This window comes from Ammodytes marinus (genome assembly GCF_949987685.1).
Source record: "Ammodytes marinus genome assembly, chromosome: 2".
NCBI lineage: Eukaryota > Metazoa > Chordata > Actinopteri > Uranoscopiformes > Ammodytidae > Ammodytes > Ammodytes marinus.
Window position 1 is genome coordinate 19,319,705 of NC_137231.1, and position 19,665 is coordinate 19,339,369.

At 39.0% G+C, this 19,665-nt stretch overlaps 1 protein-coding gene across 1 annotated transcript; it reads right to left on the bottom strand.

The window, feature by feature from the left end:
* Positions 1-1,478: 1,478 nt before the first annotated feature.
* LOC307262679 (guanine nucleotide-binding protein G(q) subunit alpha) lies at positions 1,479-19,032 on the bottom strand. The gene is made up of 7 exons (XM_080043635.1): positions 18,644-19,032; positions 11,456-11,640; positions 8,244-8,398; positions 7,588-7,716; positions 5,152-5,281; positions 4,085-4,238; positions 1,479-3,452 (listed from the first exon to the last, which is right to left on the bottom strand). The coding sequence occupies exons 1-7, from the start codon at positions 18,777-18,779 to the stop codon at positions 3,262-3,264; spliced, it is 1,080 nt and encodes a 359-aa protein (XP_079899761.1). The 5' UTR covers positions 18,780-19,032; the 3' UTR covers positions 1,479-3,261.
* Between the last annotated feature and the right edge of the window lie 633 nt (positions 19,033-19,665).

A 19,665-nucleotide genomic window follows, 5' to 3' on the forward strand; every position in this document is an offset into this window, starting at 1 on the left:
CTTTGCAGGTGGCTTGGTGATGATTTCCAGTCCTTTCTACTCATCCTTAAGAGTATGGCCCCTTTTGATTAATCACACTCACCCTAGGGAGTTCAATGTGTTGTCATGTACTGTGGCACGGATTGTAGGACATCTGAAGTGACAACATTACCAAAATCAATAGAAAGTGTGTTCACTCATGGTATGCTTACAATGACCCGTAATTATGTCATATATTAGCCAAACAAGCTGCACCTCCCAGGCAGGTCGTCTTATAGCACAGAATAACAAAGAGATATACCACCAAGCCCAAAAACAAACACTCCTCCAGCTGGCAGGTGGCTTGCATGGGACTTCAGAGACTAATTCAATAAGGCAATCTATAAGCTTTAAGGTGAAGTGTTGTGCCATTTTCTCCTATTGCCCTTTCCTTGATAAACTCTATAATAACTCTGTCAATTCTAATGAATTGGTGGCAATCAAGAAGGAAATCAAGTTTAAAAAAAAAAGAAAAAGTTAAACAAATAAAACACCTTTAAATGTGCCATCCTAATTATCGGAATGGTTGAGTTATTAAATGCTTATTTGTTTGAACTAGTCAGCCACCAACTCAACAATACTTGGCTACAATGAGTGTTCATTTAAGGGGGTGTTAAGGTGGATGGCATTCTTGTCGATTAGCAAAAAATAAAATAGGTTGATTACATTTCCTCCTTAACAAGATTTTGTATACAAAATCTGAGCCAAAACAACATTTGACCTGCCTGCTATATCCACCCTGTTCTAGCATAATCTTAAAATAAAACCGCTTCTGTTTAGTGGTGGGGTGTGGAGTGTTCTGGATCACAAGGTGTGCATTACGAGATTCCAAAACATATAGAGTAGTAGTGTAAATATTTCAAATATTAAAGAATAAGAATCAAGGATTGACGTGATTACATCTATATGACAAGAGCACTGTTCCTGTATGATACGTACTGCCATATAGTGGAGGTCCTGGATAAGATTTGTATGCTCTTCATTAAGCGAAGAATATCTCAACTGTTATAGAATAATATGACCCCATTGAACAACATGGGATGTGTGCCAAAATCTCTACCCGGGACAAAAAGTATTTCTCTTATATGAAGATTAATGTTGTAGAAATGTATGAGAATATCTATAAAGGAAAAAAGTCCCATTCACCATGTAGTGTGATACTAGTGTAACCTGTTGTGGTCATTTTCAGAACTTTCGTCCCGGGTAGAGATTTTGGCACACTTCCCATGTTGTTCAATGGGGTCATATTAGTCTATAACAGTTGAGATATTCTCCGCTAATTGAAGTGCATACTAATCTTACCCAGGACCTAGACTAACACCAATCAATCTGTTGTTGAATAACACTATATCTCTTTATGCTGTTCTGAAGCTGAACAATACTTTTTTTCTTTTTGCTGAAAACCTGTCAAACAGAAACATTACATTCTCCTCTTGAAAAAAAGGAAACAAAAACAAACATGTAAATAACGTATTTTTTTCTTCCAAAAATTAATTAGCCATTAGACATACAATACAATTACACAGATACATATTTTCAATACTGCACATTCAATCTGCCAAAAAAAGTAATGATTACAAAGCCAAAAAAGATGCTGCCATATATATAGAGATATATGTACAATGATTATAGCATTCATAATTGCACTATGTCTCAATGAACGTAAATAACAGGCTTATGTTCTAGGGAATTGTTACAAAAAAAAAATACTTAACTTAAGAATGAGGAATTGCAAAATCACTCAGAGGTGCCAATCTGAAACAAGAAGAGCTTACTTTGGTACAAACTGAACATTAACACTTTGCCCATAAACAGGAATTATTAATGTATTCTCCACTGCTATTGAACTACAACAGTCAAGACAGGGCTGTGATAGGATGGCTTAAAAGACACATCCAAAACGTGACTGGACAGTCTGAAGGCCAGGGGGAGGGATTTGTAGCCACGCACAAGGTTGTGATTGATTGGACAGTTTGGCGCATTGTGTGGCGTCCTCCTCTCTGACAACCTGCTCATTAACTGTAGCTGAAGTCAGTCCAAGCTGTGTGTTGTATGTGTGTGTGTGTGTGTGTGTGTGTGGGATCAATCAATACGTCAGCCCGTCAGCTCCTCCTGCGTTCATTAGGCCTTCACTCTTCAGTTCCTGTCCCCAACACTTTTCATTTAAGTAGTAAACAGTGCAAAGTGGAGTGCGGTGCTTTGAGTTGTTTTGGCATTGGCAATAAAAACATATATTACCATAATACAAAGCGTTAATGTGGCACGGTTGAACATAATCATTTAACAACATCGTTTCATAAATTATCACCTCCTCAACTCTCCTTCAGTCTGTGTAAATAAAGGGACCAGTACCGTCATGATTTTTCATGACAGAGCAGAGGTTCCCCTGGTCGCGCAAAGCTTACAGAAAGGATTTTCTTTCAAGAGACAATTTCTCTGACACGTCTGAAGTCGATACTGGAGAATACCTGTGTGTGTGCCTGTCACTCAACACAGGACTCGGGCTTTGCCCCAAAGCGCGGGGAATACACACTGGACTGTACCAAAGTCAATGCAATGTAATACTAATAATGATTGGAGTCGATCGATATCAAATTAAACAAATAATTTAAAAGTCACATTTTATGCCTTTTCGTCAAGAGACTTGCCATTCAGTCCTTCGAATGAAAAGGCAGCTGTCAATTTGATATCTGTTACATCATTTCCTGTTAGGCAAGCAGGTAAACACCAAGGACGAAGCTTCAGGATGAACTTACAGGTAAGAGGGCAAAAAATACAAAAAATTAATGAAAACCTTTTATTTTCTTCTTCTTTATAAAAAGGGGAGGGATGAGGGCACATTGCATTTGTTCCCACTCTGATGTACCAGACAGAGAGACAAAACAAGCCCCCAGGCCTAGAGTGCACGTAGTAGTTCTTTCTTTCTGTTAAAACAAAACAAAAACACTTCACAATGCGCATAGCCAAAAAACAAGAGGCTTGTTGCCGAACGTATTCAACAGCAGAACCCTCCCCGACCCTTCCAACCATCTTGCTTACCCTCCATATTTATTGAACTCCTTAAATAGCAAGTTAACATTTACTTTGCTCACCCCTTGGGGCCCAAGAGATCAACAAATGGCAAATAAATTAGTAATATGGAACCATAAAAAATGTTTTCTCTGATTTTCTTTTTGTCTGTGTGTATAGGAACTCTCTCTTTTCATAGATTGCGTCAGTCAGGGCGTGTACAGGGCCTCCACTCTACACCAGGTTGTACTCCTTTAGGTTGAGCTGCAGGATGGTGTCTTTGACTGCGGCAAAGACGAAGCGTATGTTCTCTGTGTCTGTGGCACAGGTGAAGTGGGAGTATATGATCTTGTCGCAGTCTGGATTCAAGTCCACAAACATCTTGAGGATAAACTCTCGCCCTGCTTGGGCGTCCCTCTGGGGACCTGGAAAAGAGAGGGGCGGGGGGGGGGGGGACCATGCTTAGTCAACACATTATATAGTGTATGTGCTACTTGATTTGTACTCTGAAAATATTACTTTTCTTACTGGAACCAATAACTTCGTAATACTTTGAACAACTAATGTCAATCTTGCACAATACAGATTGTTTTATTCATTCCAACACCTCTATAAGTCTACATCTTCTCTGAGAATGCAGCTTCTTAGAAAAAATAAAGTTGTTGTCACCTGTTTCTAAGTCTATTGTTTAATGTGTAATATATGAATATAAACACAAAACATTAGTTTTTTTTGTTGTTGCAATAATTGCAACATTTATAAAGCGAAAAGTAACTGAACCAAATTAAATCTCAGACTTAGGCTCTAGTAATTTACCAATTAAAATGATTGGCTGGCAGATACATCATGCAGCCTCATTATCTGATAAAAAATATTACACTGTTGGTATTAAGGTGTCATGTTTGCCAGGATTATAATGTTTATTTATGAGATACCAAAATATAGACACATCTAAGAGCCAACAACACCTTTGAAAAAGTATAACACTATTGCGATTCTAAAAGCTTTGTTCTGGTTTCAGATGTAATCTTGGGTTGGACACGAGGTTGTTACCCACCATCAAACTCTGGAAAGTAGTCAACCAGATGAGAGTAATTGATCTTCTCCTCCAACAGGTCCTTCTTGTTGAGGAAGAGAATGACTGAGGAATTTTGGAACCAGGGGTACGTGATTATTGTCCTAAATAGAGCTTTACTCTCCTCCATCCGGTTCTACACAGAGAGAGAGAGAGAGAGAGAGAGAGAGAGAGAGAGAGATAGAGATAGAGATAGAGATAGAGATAGAGATAGAGATAGAGATAGAGATAGAGATAGAGATAGAGATAGAGAGAGAGTGTGTACAGGGAGCAAGAGAGAGACCACTTAATTAAACCACACTCTTTCATAGTCATCAAGTGCAGGTTTTAATAAATGTTTCAGTGCACTAGAGGGAGGGAAGTGAGGATGAGAGAGAATTTCAAGAGTTTAATTTACTCACTTCTACTTCATTTTGGTGTTTAATTGAACGAAACAACATTTCAGAGTGCAAGCCTTACCTATCAAATCACCAGTCCTGTAGCACTAAACACAATATCTTCTGTGTATCATTTTAAAAGAAAAAACTAAACTAAAATACGTCAGAACACAGAGGACTAGCAGCTGCTCAGTCTTATCTTCACGCAGTAATAAAAGAACGAAAAACAGACCCCACACACACACACACATACACACACGAAAAATACACACACACACACACACACACACACACACACACACACACACACACACACACAAAACACACACCTGCTCGTTAATACACTTTAACAGACTAACAGATGCTAGACTGTCTTAAAAAGGAGATTTGGCTGGAGGTGGTATTCAAAACAGCTGGCTGATCATTTACAAATGCTTTCCAAGGAGGAAAAAGAAAAGGTGTAGCACAGCCAGGCTGGAATCAGATTTCCATTGTTTTAAATAACAAATCTTTTTTTCAGCTTCAGAGCCACCTCATCTTTTACATAAAAAAAAATGTAAAACTATTTGAAACTAAGCAACACAAAAACAATAAAAAGCACCTAGTCTGGTAAAAAAAACTGAAGTTGCTGTTGTTCTTCACAACTCAAACTAGTCAAATTGTTTTATTCACCTCGTTGTCCGATTCCACCAACACTTGGTCGTACTCGCTGAGCGCCACCAGGAACATGATGGACGTGACGTTCTCAAAACAGTGGATCCACTTCCTCCGCTCCGACCTCTGGCCTCCAACATCCACCATCCTGTCACGGCAGCAGCAGACAAGACAAGACAAAAACTACTGTCACTACAAGCACAGGAAAACGTTTGGAAATCAGTTTGATAAAATTTGACAGCTGTCGCTTCATTGATGACCTACAAAGTGATTATTTTAGATAAGAAGCAGCCACATTGACATAATACCAGCAACATTCACTATACTGTAATTTCTTTCATGAGAAAACGTTAAAAAAAGTATATTTGCCCAAATATATATATATATAGGGGAGAACGGGGGAATCTGAGGCATCGGGTAATGTGAGCCACCCCCTGTATCTAGGCAACGGAAAACATTTTTGGTCATGTGAGATATATGTTTTCAAGCCCCTCTCAATTCCCCATGGCCCTGAAAGAGAGGACCTCATGGTGCTGTGGTAAGCATGTTTTTTTCACCAAAATAGGTATTTTGCATGTAAAAGTAAATGTTCTTGCTGTCAACTTAATCAACTGTTGTGCCAAAGCAAATGTATTCACGTAGAAAAACTTATATCATACGTGTTGATGAACTACCAACATAAAAACCATGTGATGATATTAGCTAAAGACTAGCCTGAAATGCTAAGAGAGGTAGTTTTTTCTCAAATTGTGGTGGTGGGGGAAAGTGAGCCAAATGCTGTGGGGGAAAGTGAGACACTGTCTCACTTTCCCCCACCATGAGGCACAAGTTAAGTTTAGTCTTAAACCTATTTTAATGTAATATTACATAACATATGTTTTATTTTAATGTCATACACATTGTAGAAAAGCCATCATGCCAAGGAAATACACCAGGAAGACGACCTGGGCCAATCACACGGAAAGAACACCTTCTCATCTTTCCCTGTAACCTTCAGGGTTGGAATGTAGAGTAGGCCTAGTTGTAGAGTATGACAGGCTGATGTTATAATCCAGTTGGGTCTTCTCCTGTATTCTGAGTCCCAGGCTGTTCTCGCTGGTTCTGATGTTCCTATGCTTTGACCCCCAGACACAAGCTGGCTCTAAGGGTCCTGTGTTCTGACCCCCAGACTGTGTTCTAATCTAACTGGTTCTATCTTTCATTTGAATCTTATTAAAACCTTTTGAATTATAAAATGTTGTATTTGATTTTGTTCAGAGTTACTTTCAAGTGTTTAGAAAATTTGCTTTGCTTAATTGACCAAACCCCATCATTCTTTTACTAGTCCGACATTAGTGTGGCTAGCTTTCAGGATTCTAACTGTTACAATATGTGTTGTTATGGTAGTTTCAGAGTGGAAAAAGTAAGTGGATCAGTTTCGCCCTTGATTTTTCTGGTATGTCTCAGTTTACCCCACAGCTGGGGTAAAGTGAGCAGCCACATGACAACTTTTTTTTAAAACAATCATATTTTCACTGCCCTTTGTCTTGAAAAAAATCTGCTAATGCCCATTTATAGGAAACATCCTGAATTAATGGGAAATGTGTGAATTTGAGTGATAAATCATTTTAGCTCGCTTAGAGGGGAGCAAATGTAAAAAGTGGCTCAGATTACCCCGTTCTCCCCTATATATATATGTTTTAAGATATTTTTTGGGCATTTTTGTGCTTTATTGATAGTGTAGAGACAGAGTTGAAATGGGGCAGAAAGGGGAGTGACATGCAGAGAATGACCGCGGGCTGGAATCGAACCCGGGTCCGCTGCTGGCCGAGGCCCATGGTGGGGATGCCCTACCAACTGAGCTAAGGGCGCCCCCTGTGCAAAATATATTTTTAATACAATTAGGCAAACTGTCGAAATGCAAAATTAATTAAATGTAGGTCAATCATAAAACGACGTGCAATGCAGTGACTTTTACTGCTTTTCTATACGTCATCGGTCTGATTCACATAACCTTCCGGCCGAGTGGACAGGCAGACAAATATGGGCTTCATGAACCTATTAGCTTGAAGAGGAGAACATTGAACTATAAGCTTCTGGTAGTTTTGGTGGAAAAGCGGCTTATGACTACTTTCTTTTACCATAACCTAACCTAGGTGAGACTTAGGGCACAGAGGAATTTAATTATTCTGAGGAATCAAAAGTGAAACTGCATTGTTAGTGTGATGCTATTTCATTCCTCAATTTTAAAATGTTTAGGTCAAGTCAGTAGTTGAGGTTGAATATTTTATTATTTTACAAATGGTCATGAGGTCCAAACAAAAGTGTTTTCTTTAACATTCTCCTGTACATTTTTTCTGTGCTTTGACTAACAGCTGTCCCGACAAAACAGCATCAGCAAAGGAGTTCTAAACTGTGAGTGCATACAACGTTGCTATTTAGGTTTTCTGATCCTGGATATTTATCTTTTCTCACCTGAATATGACACTCTGCAGGTCAAAGGGGTATTCAATTATGCCTGTGGTTGGGACTCGAACCCGCAGCACATCCTGTTGGGTGGGAAGGTAGCCTGGCTGGGCGATACGTTCCAATGCGTTCATGTAACTGCAGACGCAGATGAAAGAAAAATGACACTGGATAAATATTTGTACCCTCTAGAAAAGTCTTGTGATTTACGTTAAAAGGTGGAGTCAGCAATTCTGGAGAATGCTTGTTGTCAAAATCACCTTTGTCAAAATCAGTTAATATTTCTTTGCAATCTGCTACCTGTCAGTACTGTGTGTGCACTGTAAGAAAATCTGCTGTTAATAAACAGCCTAAACTCTGTAAACTGGTGTGTAAAAAAGGGTATCTGAACAAAGGGGCCCACCGTCGCTAGCAACATTCCCATGTACAGAGCCTAGCCCTAGGTTATATATTTTAACACTGGATTTTTTTGAAGGGCATACACATGAGGAAGATAATCATTGATTTTGGCAAAGAGGTGATTTTGACAACAAGCATTCTCCAGAATCGCTGATTCCAAATTTAAAGTCTCCACTGAGATTTCTTATAAGGTTCAAGGTAATACCGAGTTAAGTAGTCAGACTTTGTTTATTTGTGTCGACTGTGTTGCTTTCCACTCTACTCACTATTTAGTGGAGTCTGAGAGTTGATATTCCCTCCTTCGATCGTAGCTCTCCTGGGTGCCCGGGTCGAGCCATAAGCTCTGGATTGCGTCTACATAAGGATTCTCAAAAGTGCAGACCTTTTCTACATCCACCTCTTTCACCACGTTGGCATTGCTCTGGAGGGAAGAAACCAAATAAGAAAAAAAACCTGCTGTGATTTACCGAGACACAACACTGAACACGATGTAATACTTCCACTTACAGTATAAAAGCTTTTTTGATCATCTCAAAACACCAGTGACAATAGAAAAGAAAGACAATCAACATACAGGTTATGCAGACCTACTTATCAAGTCACTCACATAATTCTATAGCCAGAAATACCTTTACAACCGCGGGCTCCGCATGGACCTAATATCTGAAGCTCAAATCCCGCTGGGCCTATTTAGGGGAAAGTTTTGCCGCCCCAGATTTTCTATTAAAACTCTCCTGGGTCAAATGAAAAGAGATTAACATGTGCCTGAAACTGTTCAAACTGTTCTTCTTCTGCATGATGCACTAACATTATAATTACAATGTATACTCAGGGGCAGTATAGGCTATTATCAAATGGCAGACAGCTAACATGATAAGGATGTTTCTTTCATGATAGTACGTACAATAATCATTGAACCCTTATCCAACTGTTTTGACTTACTTCATAAAGAAAACCTATTGTTAGTGATGTGATGGTTGAAATTCACATAGAAAATGTAAAAATTATCTTATTTTGAAATTATATACGATGGGGAGGAAGGAGTTATATTTTCTCATGTATCCGTTTGTATTATATCAACAACAATGTTTCTTTACTCTTGGTGGTGCAATTTTATTACTTTGCTTATCAGTGATTCTTGAGAAGTGGGACAAAACAGGGTGCAATGTTAAAAGAATTCAAACCCTATGTTAAGGCAAATTAAATTACATGTATGTATCCAACATATACTAAGCTACTGAGCTAAGCTTTGACACAACCCCCCAGCTTTTGACCTTTTTATCAAAATGGGCTTTTTACCTTGCCATTCCTTATTTTGTGTCAACACTGTCAGACACTAAAAACACAAATTCATTTTCCCTCGATGTATGCTAGACCCATGAGATGTATAGTGATCATAAATATTCACCTAGACTGACAGAGGCCAATAAAAATATTTTCAAAATGTATATGAATATGAATTTTTTATATCGATTTTCCTCTATGTTCTTTAGTTGAACTGTGTAATAGAATTGGAGTTGACAAGTATATCTGACAGAGTTGACAAGTATATCTTATGGATTTGACATAAAATCTGACGGAGTTGACATCTGACGGTGTTGACATATTTAACGTTTCTTAAACAAAACAAATGGAATTTATCTAGTGGCCATTTGGTTTTTCTGTTGATGTTACGTGCTAGTATGAACTGCTTCAGGAAATAAAATTATCAAAACATTACAAATAACTTCTTCAGAAAATGTAAGTCGGTGTTGACATATCATGGTTGTGACACAGGACTTTCAAGATTTGGAATGTAAAATATTCTAAAATTACAACACTTATCAGAGCCTGTCTGACTTGAATGTACTCTGCAGAGGTAGAATCTGACAAGAGGTCCTTCATGGTGACAGCTGCCCCTTATTTTGCCTGATTTTATTACATTTAAATGGATTGTCTGACGGTGTTGACAAAAAGTGTCCCACCACTTAGAAACCTTAGTGACCAACATCAATGTGTTGTAGATTTTTTTTTATTGATATGAGAGATTATTTAGTGTTGCTTTTGATGAAAAAAGCTCTTTTTAATCATTAAAGTACATTTTTAATAGGTTTTTATTGCATATGAATGATTGAACATATCTATGTGGACACACTGTTTTGGATGTCGTGAGAAGATTACAAGTGTCATATATTTGACATAATAATGATAGAATTAAATTAAAGGGGATAATTGTGCTCCAGACATTCTATTCTTAATCCCTAATAACATCTACAATTTTAAATATTTTTATTTTTAAACATAACAGCAGTTATGCAAGACGGTCTTTTGTCACGCTTCTCAAGAATCACTGTTATACTATTGTATACTTTCAATGGTCTTCCGCGTAAAGATAACCAAAATATTTAATTGACATTTATTATTGTCATAAAGGACAAAACAGGTATATCCAGCACACAGTACTATTTTCATTGTTGGCCTACAAGCCTGCAATCATGACATTTACTATAAATACCCAGCAAGCCCGTGTCAACACGATCAACAGGTTTAATTTTCACTTCCTTTGTGATGTCAGTGAGCTCCTTTGTCCAAAGGTACAATAGTTCCCGTTTTAGCCTGATGTATATGAGAGAACGGGGATGTTGGGTACAAAGTGAGTAAGGCCTTCATTGGAATATGAAAGAGCTGAGAGGTATACTTGAGTATAATAAGTCTTTAATAAAAAAGGATTTCAAGACGTTTTATTGTGTTCAAAGTTGGCTGAAGCAGCACATTGGCTTTCATTCTTCATAAGCATGAGGGAAGCGAAAGCAAACATGATGATCCAACACAACAGCGACAACGTTTGAGTTAAATCCAAACTGCTAATATAAATTTTCACTTAACTTGTGTTGCTTATCTTGAGTGAATTACTATTATTATGTCATTCACATTAGCCACTGATATTGCAATCAATGCTTGAGTAAGACAAATGCATATTTATGCATTTTATTAAATATTATCATAAATGATGCAGCTCCCAAAGCTGTGGCTTTGAAGGGTATCTTTGAAAAAAGGGCAAAGGAAAGAGAAAAAGGACCTGCTCAAGTTATAGTACAGTGAGGTCAAATTCGGTAAAGTAGTGTGGGACAGATCTCTAATGTGTATTTGTGTGTGTGTGTGTGTGTGTGTGTGTGTGTGTGTGTGTGTGTGTGTGTGTGTGTGTGTGTGTGTTAGTCTGTGTGTGTGTATATGTGTATATGCATGGAAACACTCAAACAAACACAAATAAACACAGGGCTGGAGGGATGGAGAGCTGGAGCGCTCTAAGGACACAGGAAGTGTCAAAAAGGACAGGAAGCGATTATGGATGGCTGTTCCAAATAAGATAGACAGCACTCTGAAAATATACAAGGACGCTGTGGCCACTTTGTAGCGAGAGTTAAAGTCACCCGTGACTGCAGTCGATATTTCAGTCCAGGGAGTTTGAAATGGTTGACGTGGAAGGAGCTGGTTTTACCTGGTTCTGCTCATACTTGTAGGGGATCTTGAGTGTCTCCATGGCTCGGATCATTGCCTGCATGGCTGTGAAGATGTTCTGATAGACTAGTTTGGTGAAACCTCTTTTGTCATCGTCGGTGTAGCCGGCGCCATGGATAATCCTCATCTGTTTGATGAAAGTGCTCTTCCCACTTTCCCCCGTGCCTGAGAAGTTGAAGAGGACAGGGGAAAAGGAGACAAATTAGACACGTTTATTTATTTTCGTAGGATAGTGAAGGGGTTTCATTTAAAACAGGCGACACATTTTATCTGCAGTGTTGGCACCCACACTCCTTTATGAAATGTTCATTTGGTCATTCGTCGTTGGGATAATTGTCTGCGGATGTATCCCCGTAACAACCCTTTTCCTACAACACACATATTCAATTGATCCCTTGTTAATGCAGTAATGTTGACAAATGCAACCTTTAAACTGAAGTGCACGCAAAGCAAAGTGAACCCTGAAAAATTTAGATTTGACTGTATTTTGGGAATGAAAACAATTCTAAATTAATTTTAAAATGTAATTGTGTATTTGCGTGGTAGAGCTGCGTCATAGCTCGTCGAAATGAAACATCCCAACTGGGGAAAAAAACGGTGAACACATTAATACACACAGATGTACAGTATGTACTCACTGGTGTAATATTATGTGTTGGTTGCTTTCATCTCAGCCGTGTTTGCTTGGTCTGGTGACAAGTGGGTGTAGTTTCTCTTCGGTTCCTTGAGAATCTTGCCTTACTGAAATGAACAGTGTAACTTCACCACAGCTAACTTTGGCAAAAAAAAACTTGAGTGGATGTTTATGTTTGTTTGAGTGTTTCGCATCTATGCGGCCAAGAGATGTGTACTGATTTCTAGTGTAATATATAGTCTGAGCCCGAAATTAGCAGGGAAGTTAGTTATGACAAAACCAGAGTTAGCCCAATTACCCTTACCCTTAAATTGCTTTCGAGCCAAGCTTTTTACACTTAAAATCCTATTTACAAATTAATTGTAAAAAGTGCTTGACGCAATGAGGAAATGCGCATAGAAGCATCAAAATAAATGTCTATTTTAGTCACTAATGTATCCCTTTTACTTTACTGTAACATAATATACATTTAAACTAAATATACTGTAATATGTACACATTGACATCTTTTCAGCGGACCAAGGAAAGGCTTTCCACCTTAGCACCTTGTCAACATAACTATTACAGTAGTCTAAATGACAAATAGAAATAGTTGTTGCAGACCCCAAACAGCGTTGCACAAGAGTTAATGCCTTGTTTGTAGCATCGACCTTAAGTGAAATACACATTCTACTTTCTTTAAACGGGAAAGTGGAACAGTGAGCAATCTGACAAATTTAAATGAACCGTGCCAGTGGGTTTTGGACACTTTTCTGATCTCCTCACGACCGTCAATCAGAGAAGAGTACTCAACAAGAGTACTGTGAGAGGTTCATTCATTCTTCCACTTGTATGATTATTGTTGGCTTTAATTTCCCAGAGTCTGATGTAATAAATTGGTGCTTCGTCGCTGCAATTCAGTTTTATGTTGCAAAAATGGAATTCAATGAATTTCAAGGCAGCTGAGTCTACTTTTAAAGATTGAATATGAGGAGTAAAAGTTTCCCCTGGGGATCCATTCATTCAAGAAAACATTACTCACAGGAGCTATAACACTAGCTTCCTCCAATGAAAAGGATGTTGTCCATTGGCCACAAGATAAGTCAAGGAAGTTGTGCATTTCCACATGAATTTTACTTTTTCAATTTGAATTGTGAGCAAATGCAGAAAGCTCATCTCCCCCGCTGTCACATTAAATACAAATTGTGAATACTGTAAAAGATAATTCAATTAACTGAAAGTTCACAAGTTAAGGTTTAAATATGTGGTGCAGCAGTGAGGTGTGTGGTGCAGATTAACCCATCTTTGACAGTCTCGATTGAATAATGGGTATCTAAATACGGAAATTGAACTTGATATTTTATCAAGCAGTTGAAACTTTTGGAGTGTTATATAAATTATCAGGGTGTCAATTTCATCACCAGCAACTCTAGGCAAAACACAAGGCGGAGGCATGAAGTCTATAAAAATGACTGCAGTGTAGGCAGCAGTTGGATGTTCTCCATAGTGTGAGTTTATGTTAGTTTAGAAGAATACGATGTGGGGGGGCGCCCTTCGTTCAGTTGGTAGGGCGTCCCCCCCCCAGGCCGGGCCCAGCAGCAGACCCGGGTTCGATTCCCGCCCTCGGTCGTTCTCTGCATTGTCACTCCCCTCTCTGCCCCATTTCACCTTTGTCTCTCTGCACTGTCAATAAAGCATAAAAATGCCCAAAAAATATCTTAAAAAAAAAAGAACAATACGATGTGGATAATGCACATTCAGTGTAGAAAGATGCAGTTTGGTATTCCCTCAATGCTACGCCTGCCATGGATTAAAGAGGAGAACATGCTAATACCTTGTTGAGCATTTAATTGCATTATGTTGAAGAAGAAATGAAACATATTACATAATTTAAATTCCTCCCTCATTCTGCAGTTTCTAAGGCTGAACTGTTAACTTGACTGCTTCCATACAAATTATACCTTTAGTACTTCCGCTAACAATTACGACCATGTGTTTGTTCAAAGCTTGTTGAAAGTCCCAGTGGACATTGTTCGGTCGTGGCCTTGACAAAGTTCCTACAGCTTACGAGATCATATGGAAAATGTAACTGTATAGGTGCAGGCTCAATGTGTTGTTATCCTGAAATGATTTTAAAAAGTTGTTAAGCTGTGCAGAATTTGAACAGACAGATATTATACATACATTATATATATTATGTATTATAGTATAAAGGTAATGTTGCCATAATCTAAAATGTTTATGACTACACTTGACAACCCTCAAACTCTGTCGTTCCACTAACCCATGTACTGTATGTGTAAGTGTGTGTAAATGGGGACAGGCGTCGTAAACTAGGTCCAACGGTGTCTTGAGGATTCGAGCCGGCTGTGCCACTTTTGTAATTAAGCAATTTTAAAAATCAATTTAGCATATGGGGACAAGCCTGATACGTTTTCAGGTTTAACCCTTTTGACCGTCAACAGGTGTTTGAGATCTCAATGCTAAATGAACAGAGGTCAGGTGTATACAATGCATGTAGAAAAACAATAAGAAAGTAAAGTAGGCAGCAATTATAGACCTCTCTCTGTCCATACTAAGGTGTACTACAAGGGCAAGAAATGTATGGATTTTAAAAATTTTAGATGCACTCATTATTCACTCAATTCATTATCTAGGCTATAAAATGTAAGACAATTGAGAAATGTACGTAAAAAGTTTACAAGAGCCCAAAATGCCAAACCCGAAAGATATTAAGTTTATTGATCATGTATTACAAAGTAAAAGCATACAATTCTCACACATGACAAGCTGGAATCGACAAAGGTTTGGAACTTCAATTTGAAAAATTATTGTGATTCATTTTCTATTAATTGACTTACTGATTTATTGATCGATCAGTAATAGTATTCCAATGAGCCGAACGTTGGTCCAAACAAACATTATGCAAATATGGAAGATGTCATAAAAAAGATCATGGGTATTTGGTTAGCTGATGATAGGATTTTTTTCTAAATTACTGTTCTGGGGCTAACTTTCGAGTCTTGGGTGTGAAAACAATTTTTTCACAAAAAATCCATGCTCCAAAATGTATGACCATTCTTTGAGAAAAAGTATCAGAGAATATGAACAGGTCTCCATTGATTAAGGGACCCAGTGTCGCAATGAGATTACCTGTATTAATAAAGGTTGAATTAAAATACACAATGTGTAGATGATACGCATAAATGTTTAAAAGCATCAGTGTTTTCCAGTTTTTGAAAAACAAAATCATGTAAACAGGTCTATTCCAGTAAATATCTTAATTATCTAAAACAAACCAAGTATGTTTTCCATTGCTTTACATCACATACACAGAGATGATTTTTGGTCTCAAGTTGCTATGCCACTATTACTAGGCAAAGTTGATGCTTCCCTCTCTTCTCAATTCATCTTGAATTTCCCATGACTGTGCAGCTTTGGAATTGTATCTAATGCAATGGGACCTGTCTGTCCTCTGGCTTTACATTTCATCAGACCAAATTCCTGATTAAAGAGAAGAATTTTTGTTTCCTCAACAAACAAAACTATAGACAATGAGACATTGAGTCTAATGGCATTCATCTTTTAACATGAAATTCCTCTCAAACAAGGTCTTCAAACAACAACGTTCAATGCCATATGTACCCGTGCTATCTACAATCACAGAAGATTGAAAATGAAGGTTTTCAATCAGTACCAATTGCTTTGAACCACAGGCACATTTAAGAAAGTTCGGCAAGATAAGGAGAAGTGCTCTACTTTATCATAACAGCTATTCAAGTGACCTCTAGACATGGTCCACTTCTCATCCAGTGGAGCAGCTCAGTCAATGAACCTAAATTGAAAAACAACAGACTTCCACCGTAAAGAAAATTGCAGAATATGCTAACTTCACCTGCTTGATTTCGGCTGGGTTGTCAATGGGACGGGTTACTTCTCTGTGTCTCAGTGCTCTGGCGTAAAATGTCCAAGCAAAGACAAATGGCCAGCATGTGTCCACCAGTTATCATGTTAGAGGTTCCCACATTTGGAAGGGCAAAAAATATAATATTTGCTTTGCTAGCGTCAAAGCACTCAAATTAAATATATTTATGAAACACGTTTCACAGCACACACATCTGCATTTTCTTTCCCTTGTGAACAAAGAGAGGACTGAGCTGTGGTTTAATGTTCAGTTCATGTGGAGATTAGTTTCAGTTGGTTCTTGCCCCCGATGCCCCACCCGCTTGTTCTCCTGCTTCGACGGACTTGGATTTTGCCTGGACTTTTTCTGAGTCACCTATCTCAGTCGGCCTCTGACTCATTAGCTGGCAGTACACTATGCATGAGACAGCTCTTAAGTGTTACACTACCTAACCCAATGATGTGCTTGGTCCCTGCAGATATGAAGCAATTAGTGTGTTTCAAAGACTATTAATGATGTTTAAAAATTTAAAAAAATAAAGTAAAAGAGCGATTGGGAATTTGAAGAATTTAAAAACTTGTAATGTTGAGAGTTTTGCGCTGGATCCCATGGGAGGTTAAACAATGAGTGAGTTTGAAAACCCACAACACATTGATAGCAGATAAAGCATGAACAACTTCCTCCAGTTATTAACCCTTCCACTATTGCTGGAGGAGTCAGTTTGAAATATACAAGCAAATTCTTTCACTGGGAATTCAGAGCCATGAGCCCTAGTCTCAATGAAATCAATACTGTATACGTTTTTTGACTGATTGTTGTTTTAAAGGGGCTCAGACATGCATATGTTGGTGTATGTATTGGTGTCTCTTCTGTCCATGATGGCATTAGCATTTAGATGATATTCCTCTCATTAAATGTCTCTTATTGTCTGACATAGTAGATTCTACTCTCTGATTTAAAAAAAAGTATAAATCTTATTTGTGTTTGTCACAGAGAAATCAGACATAGGGTTGATCATTACGGGAAACATTTTTGCCACTTAATGGATCATATATTCCCTGCCACTAATTTTTCAAAGACATTAATTGTAAGCTTCCTGTCATTAGGGGAGTGCTACCAAACCACTGGCTGCATTGATAGGACTTACTGATAATCAGCTAAATAAATTAATATCGATTATGGTTTGGATCACACAAGAATAGTGGTTAATCATTGTAAAATGCAGTGTATACTGTCTTGTGAGAAACACATTGACGTCCTTAAACTAACACTGCATCACTTTTTAGTTCCCGTAATTGCCTGTTTATATGTTTTGCATGATGAGCGAATTGTTGGGTATTAAAGGAGATTAAAGGGCAACAAGAACACTACTTGTCCGTGGTAAACAAGGAAGGCGGCAGTCAGCTCCTTTAAATAAATCCTTTCAAGGTGGATTCACTTCCTCATTTTGTACCAGCAGGACGGCAAAGAGGAACACTTTCTCATTCAACCGCTCCTAAAACATCCCTCAAAAGGCAAGAACCTTACATGGTATTATATACAGTATATAGGTCCCAGCCTGCTCCACTAACTTCCCCTCCATGCATTTTCTGAGGAACTGAGAGAGGGGGCACTGAAGAAAGATTCCTGGCACCACTCACCAAAGCTACGGTCATCATCACTAATGGGCTTTTGCTGTAAATCTAATTTAAAAATCAAACAAAAAAACCAAACGGAATGGTGGAGAGTAGATGACTTGTTTTCCTCAAATTTCTCCAGTATGACTGATACAGTGATACTTCTCGTCACCCACCCACACTGTAAAAATTCCATAAAGGTACGATAAGATATTGACAAAACTGGTATGATTTTAGTTTACAATGAGGTGTTCAGACAAGGGTAGCTGGGATGAGATAAATAGAAGTATCATCTGTTTCAACGCCAATTATTAACATGAATGAATGTGTATAAAGCTGCCTGTATCAGCATAACATTACACGCACGCACGCACACACACACACACACACACGCACGCACGCACGCACGCACGCACACACACACACACACACACACACACACACACACACACACACACACACACACACACACACACACACACACTGTATGCTTTCATTGACTGGTACCTTTTTGTGATGTAATCATTGCCAGGGTTAGGTGTCAAGCTGCAATACTGACTTGATTACTCCCAATAAAACGCTAGACTTTGCCCTAGCTGATATTTGACACATCACCTGGATGGGGCGCTGGAAGCCTGGCCTGCACATGTTGCTGTCAGGCCAGTGTATGCAGCATTGAGAGGTAAGCGGCTAAGAAAAGTGAAAGCCCATAGTGGTAAGCCTAACTGGTGAGCATTTGTTTCCCTGGTCACAGTTATTCAAATCAGCTGTTTCTCTTTATTTTTTTACACCTAGCCCATGACAGGGCAGCATCTCCCCTCCTCCCTCTTGCTGATTTGCCAAGCTGTGCACTCGACTCACAACACAACACGCAGCCATTCCCCAACTTCACTCAGGTGGCAAGTCCCATTATTATTAGACCCCGCACACCTACCTTTATGCAGGCCCACCCCTGCCCGACGAAAATGTGTCTTGGTAAGAGGAATGTTGGGTTTTGAATCCCTTCTACACCCTCTCTCTCCACGCCGAGCTTACCGAGAAGCAACAGTTTCAGTTCCCGGCGTGCGTCCCTCTTATCCCGGCGGAGCTGCCTCTCGATCTCGTCGTTGATCCGCCTGGCTTCTTTCGCCTCCTCACTGAGGCAACACGCCATTATGGATTCCAGTGTCATTCTCGCTCCTTTTTAAAACAATATTTTTTATGATTAAAAAAAATCCCAGCTGTTTCTTCCTTTACTGATTCATTCCGATTGGTCGGGGTTAGGAGAAAAAAAAACACAAAAAACAACAACAACAGGCCTGTTAATGCCAAAAACCTGTCCTCATGCAGGCCTGCTTGTTGGGGGAAACAAGGCGTTGACGCCCTTATATTAGATCGAGCCTGAACAGCTCAGAACAAACCGTGGTGGAAAAATTAGATTATTTGAGAAATGATTGACCCCCGCCCCCACCCCACTCTCCCCCCGTTTCGGCTCGCCTTCTGGGCCTCACGAACAGCTTTCAAAACAAAACAGTGTCCGAAGTGGTTTGAGTTGGACTTCTGTAGGCTATGGGCGATATCTTAATTGGGCGCAATCTGCTTTTCTGTCTCAATATGATCAACAGATAATTTTAAGACACATCCTCCGCGCTGCTCTGTGTGATCTCGTTACGCGTTGCCATCCGCGCCCGACCACCCCTATCTCCCTCTTTCTGTCTGTCTTAAAAGTCTTCAATATTGTTATTTCCTCAATCCACGGAATCCTTCAACTTGTCGTCCGTGGGCGAGGGCAACGGAAGAAACACATGAATTAAAAAGCTGCCTCGTTTATTATTTTCCAGTGTGCTCGACTCCCGGGCGTGGTAAGGCAGAATATGGCGGATTTACACTTCAATCCACTAGGCTGGGATACAGTAGCCTACAGTTATCTCTCTCTGTCTGCTAAAAAATAATAATAATAAGAAAGCCACTCATAACATAGAATTTCAGCCGGTTCTCTCGATCATGCTCCGACGATACAGCTCCGTTTGTGTTGTTAAAAAGCGTCCACTTCCAAGGGTTCGAGCAGCAGCGGGACA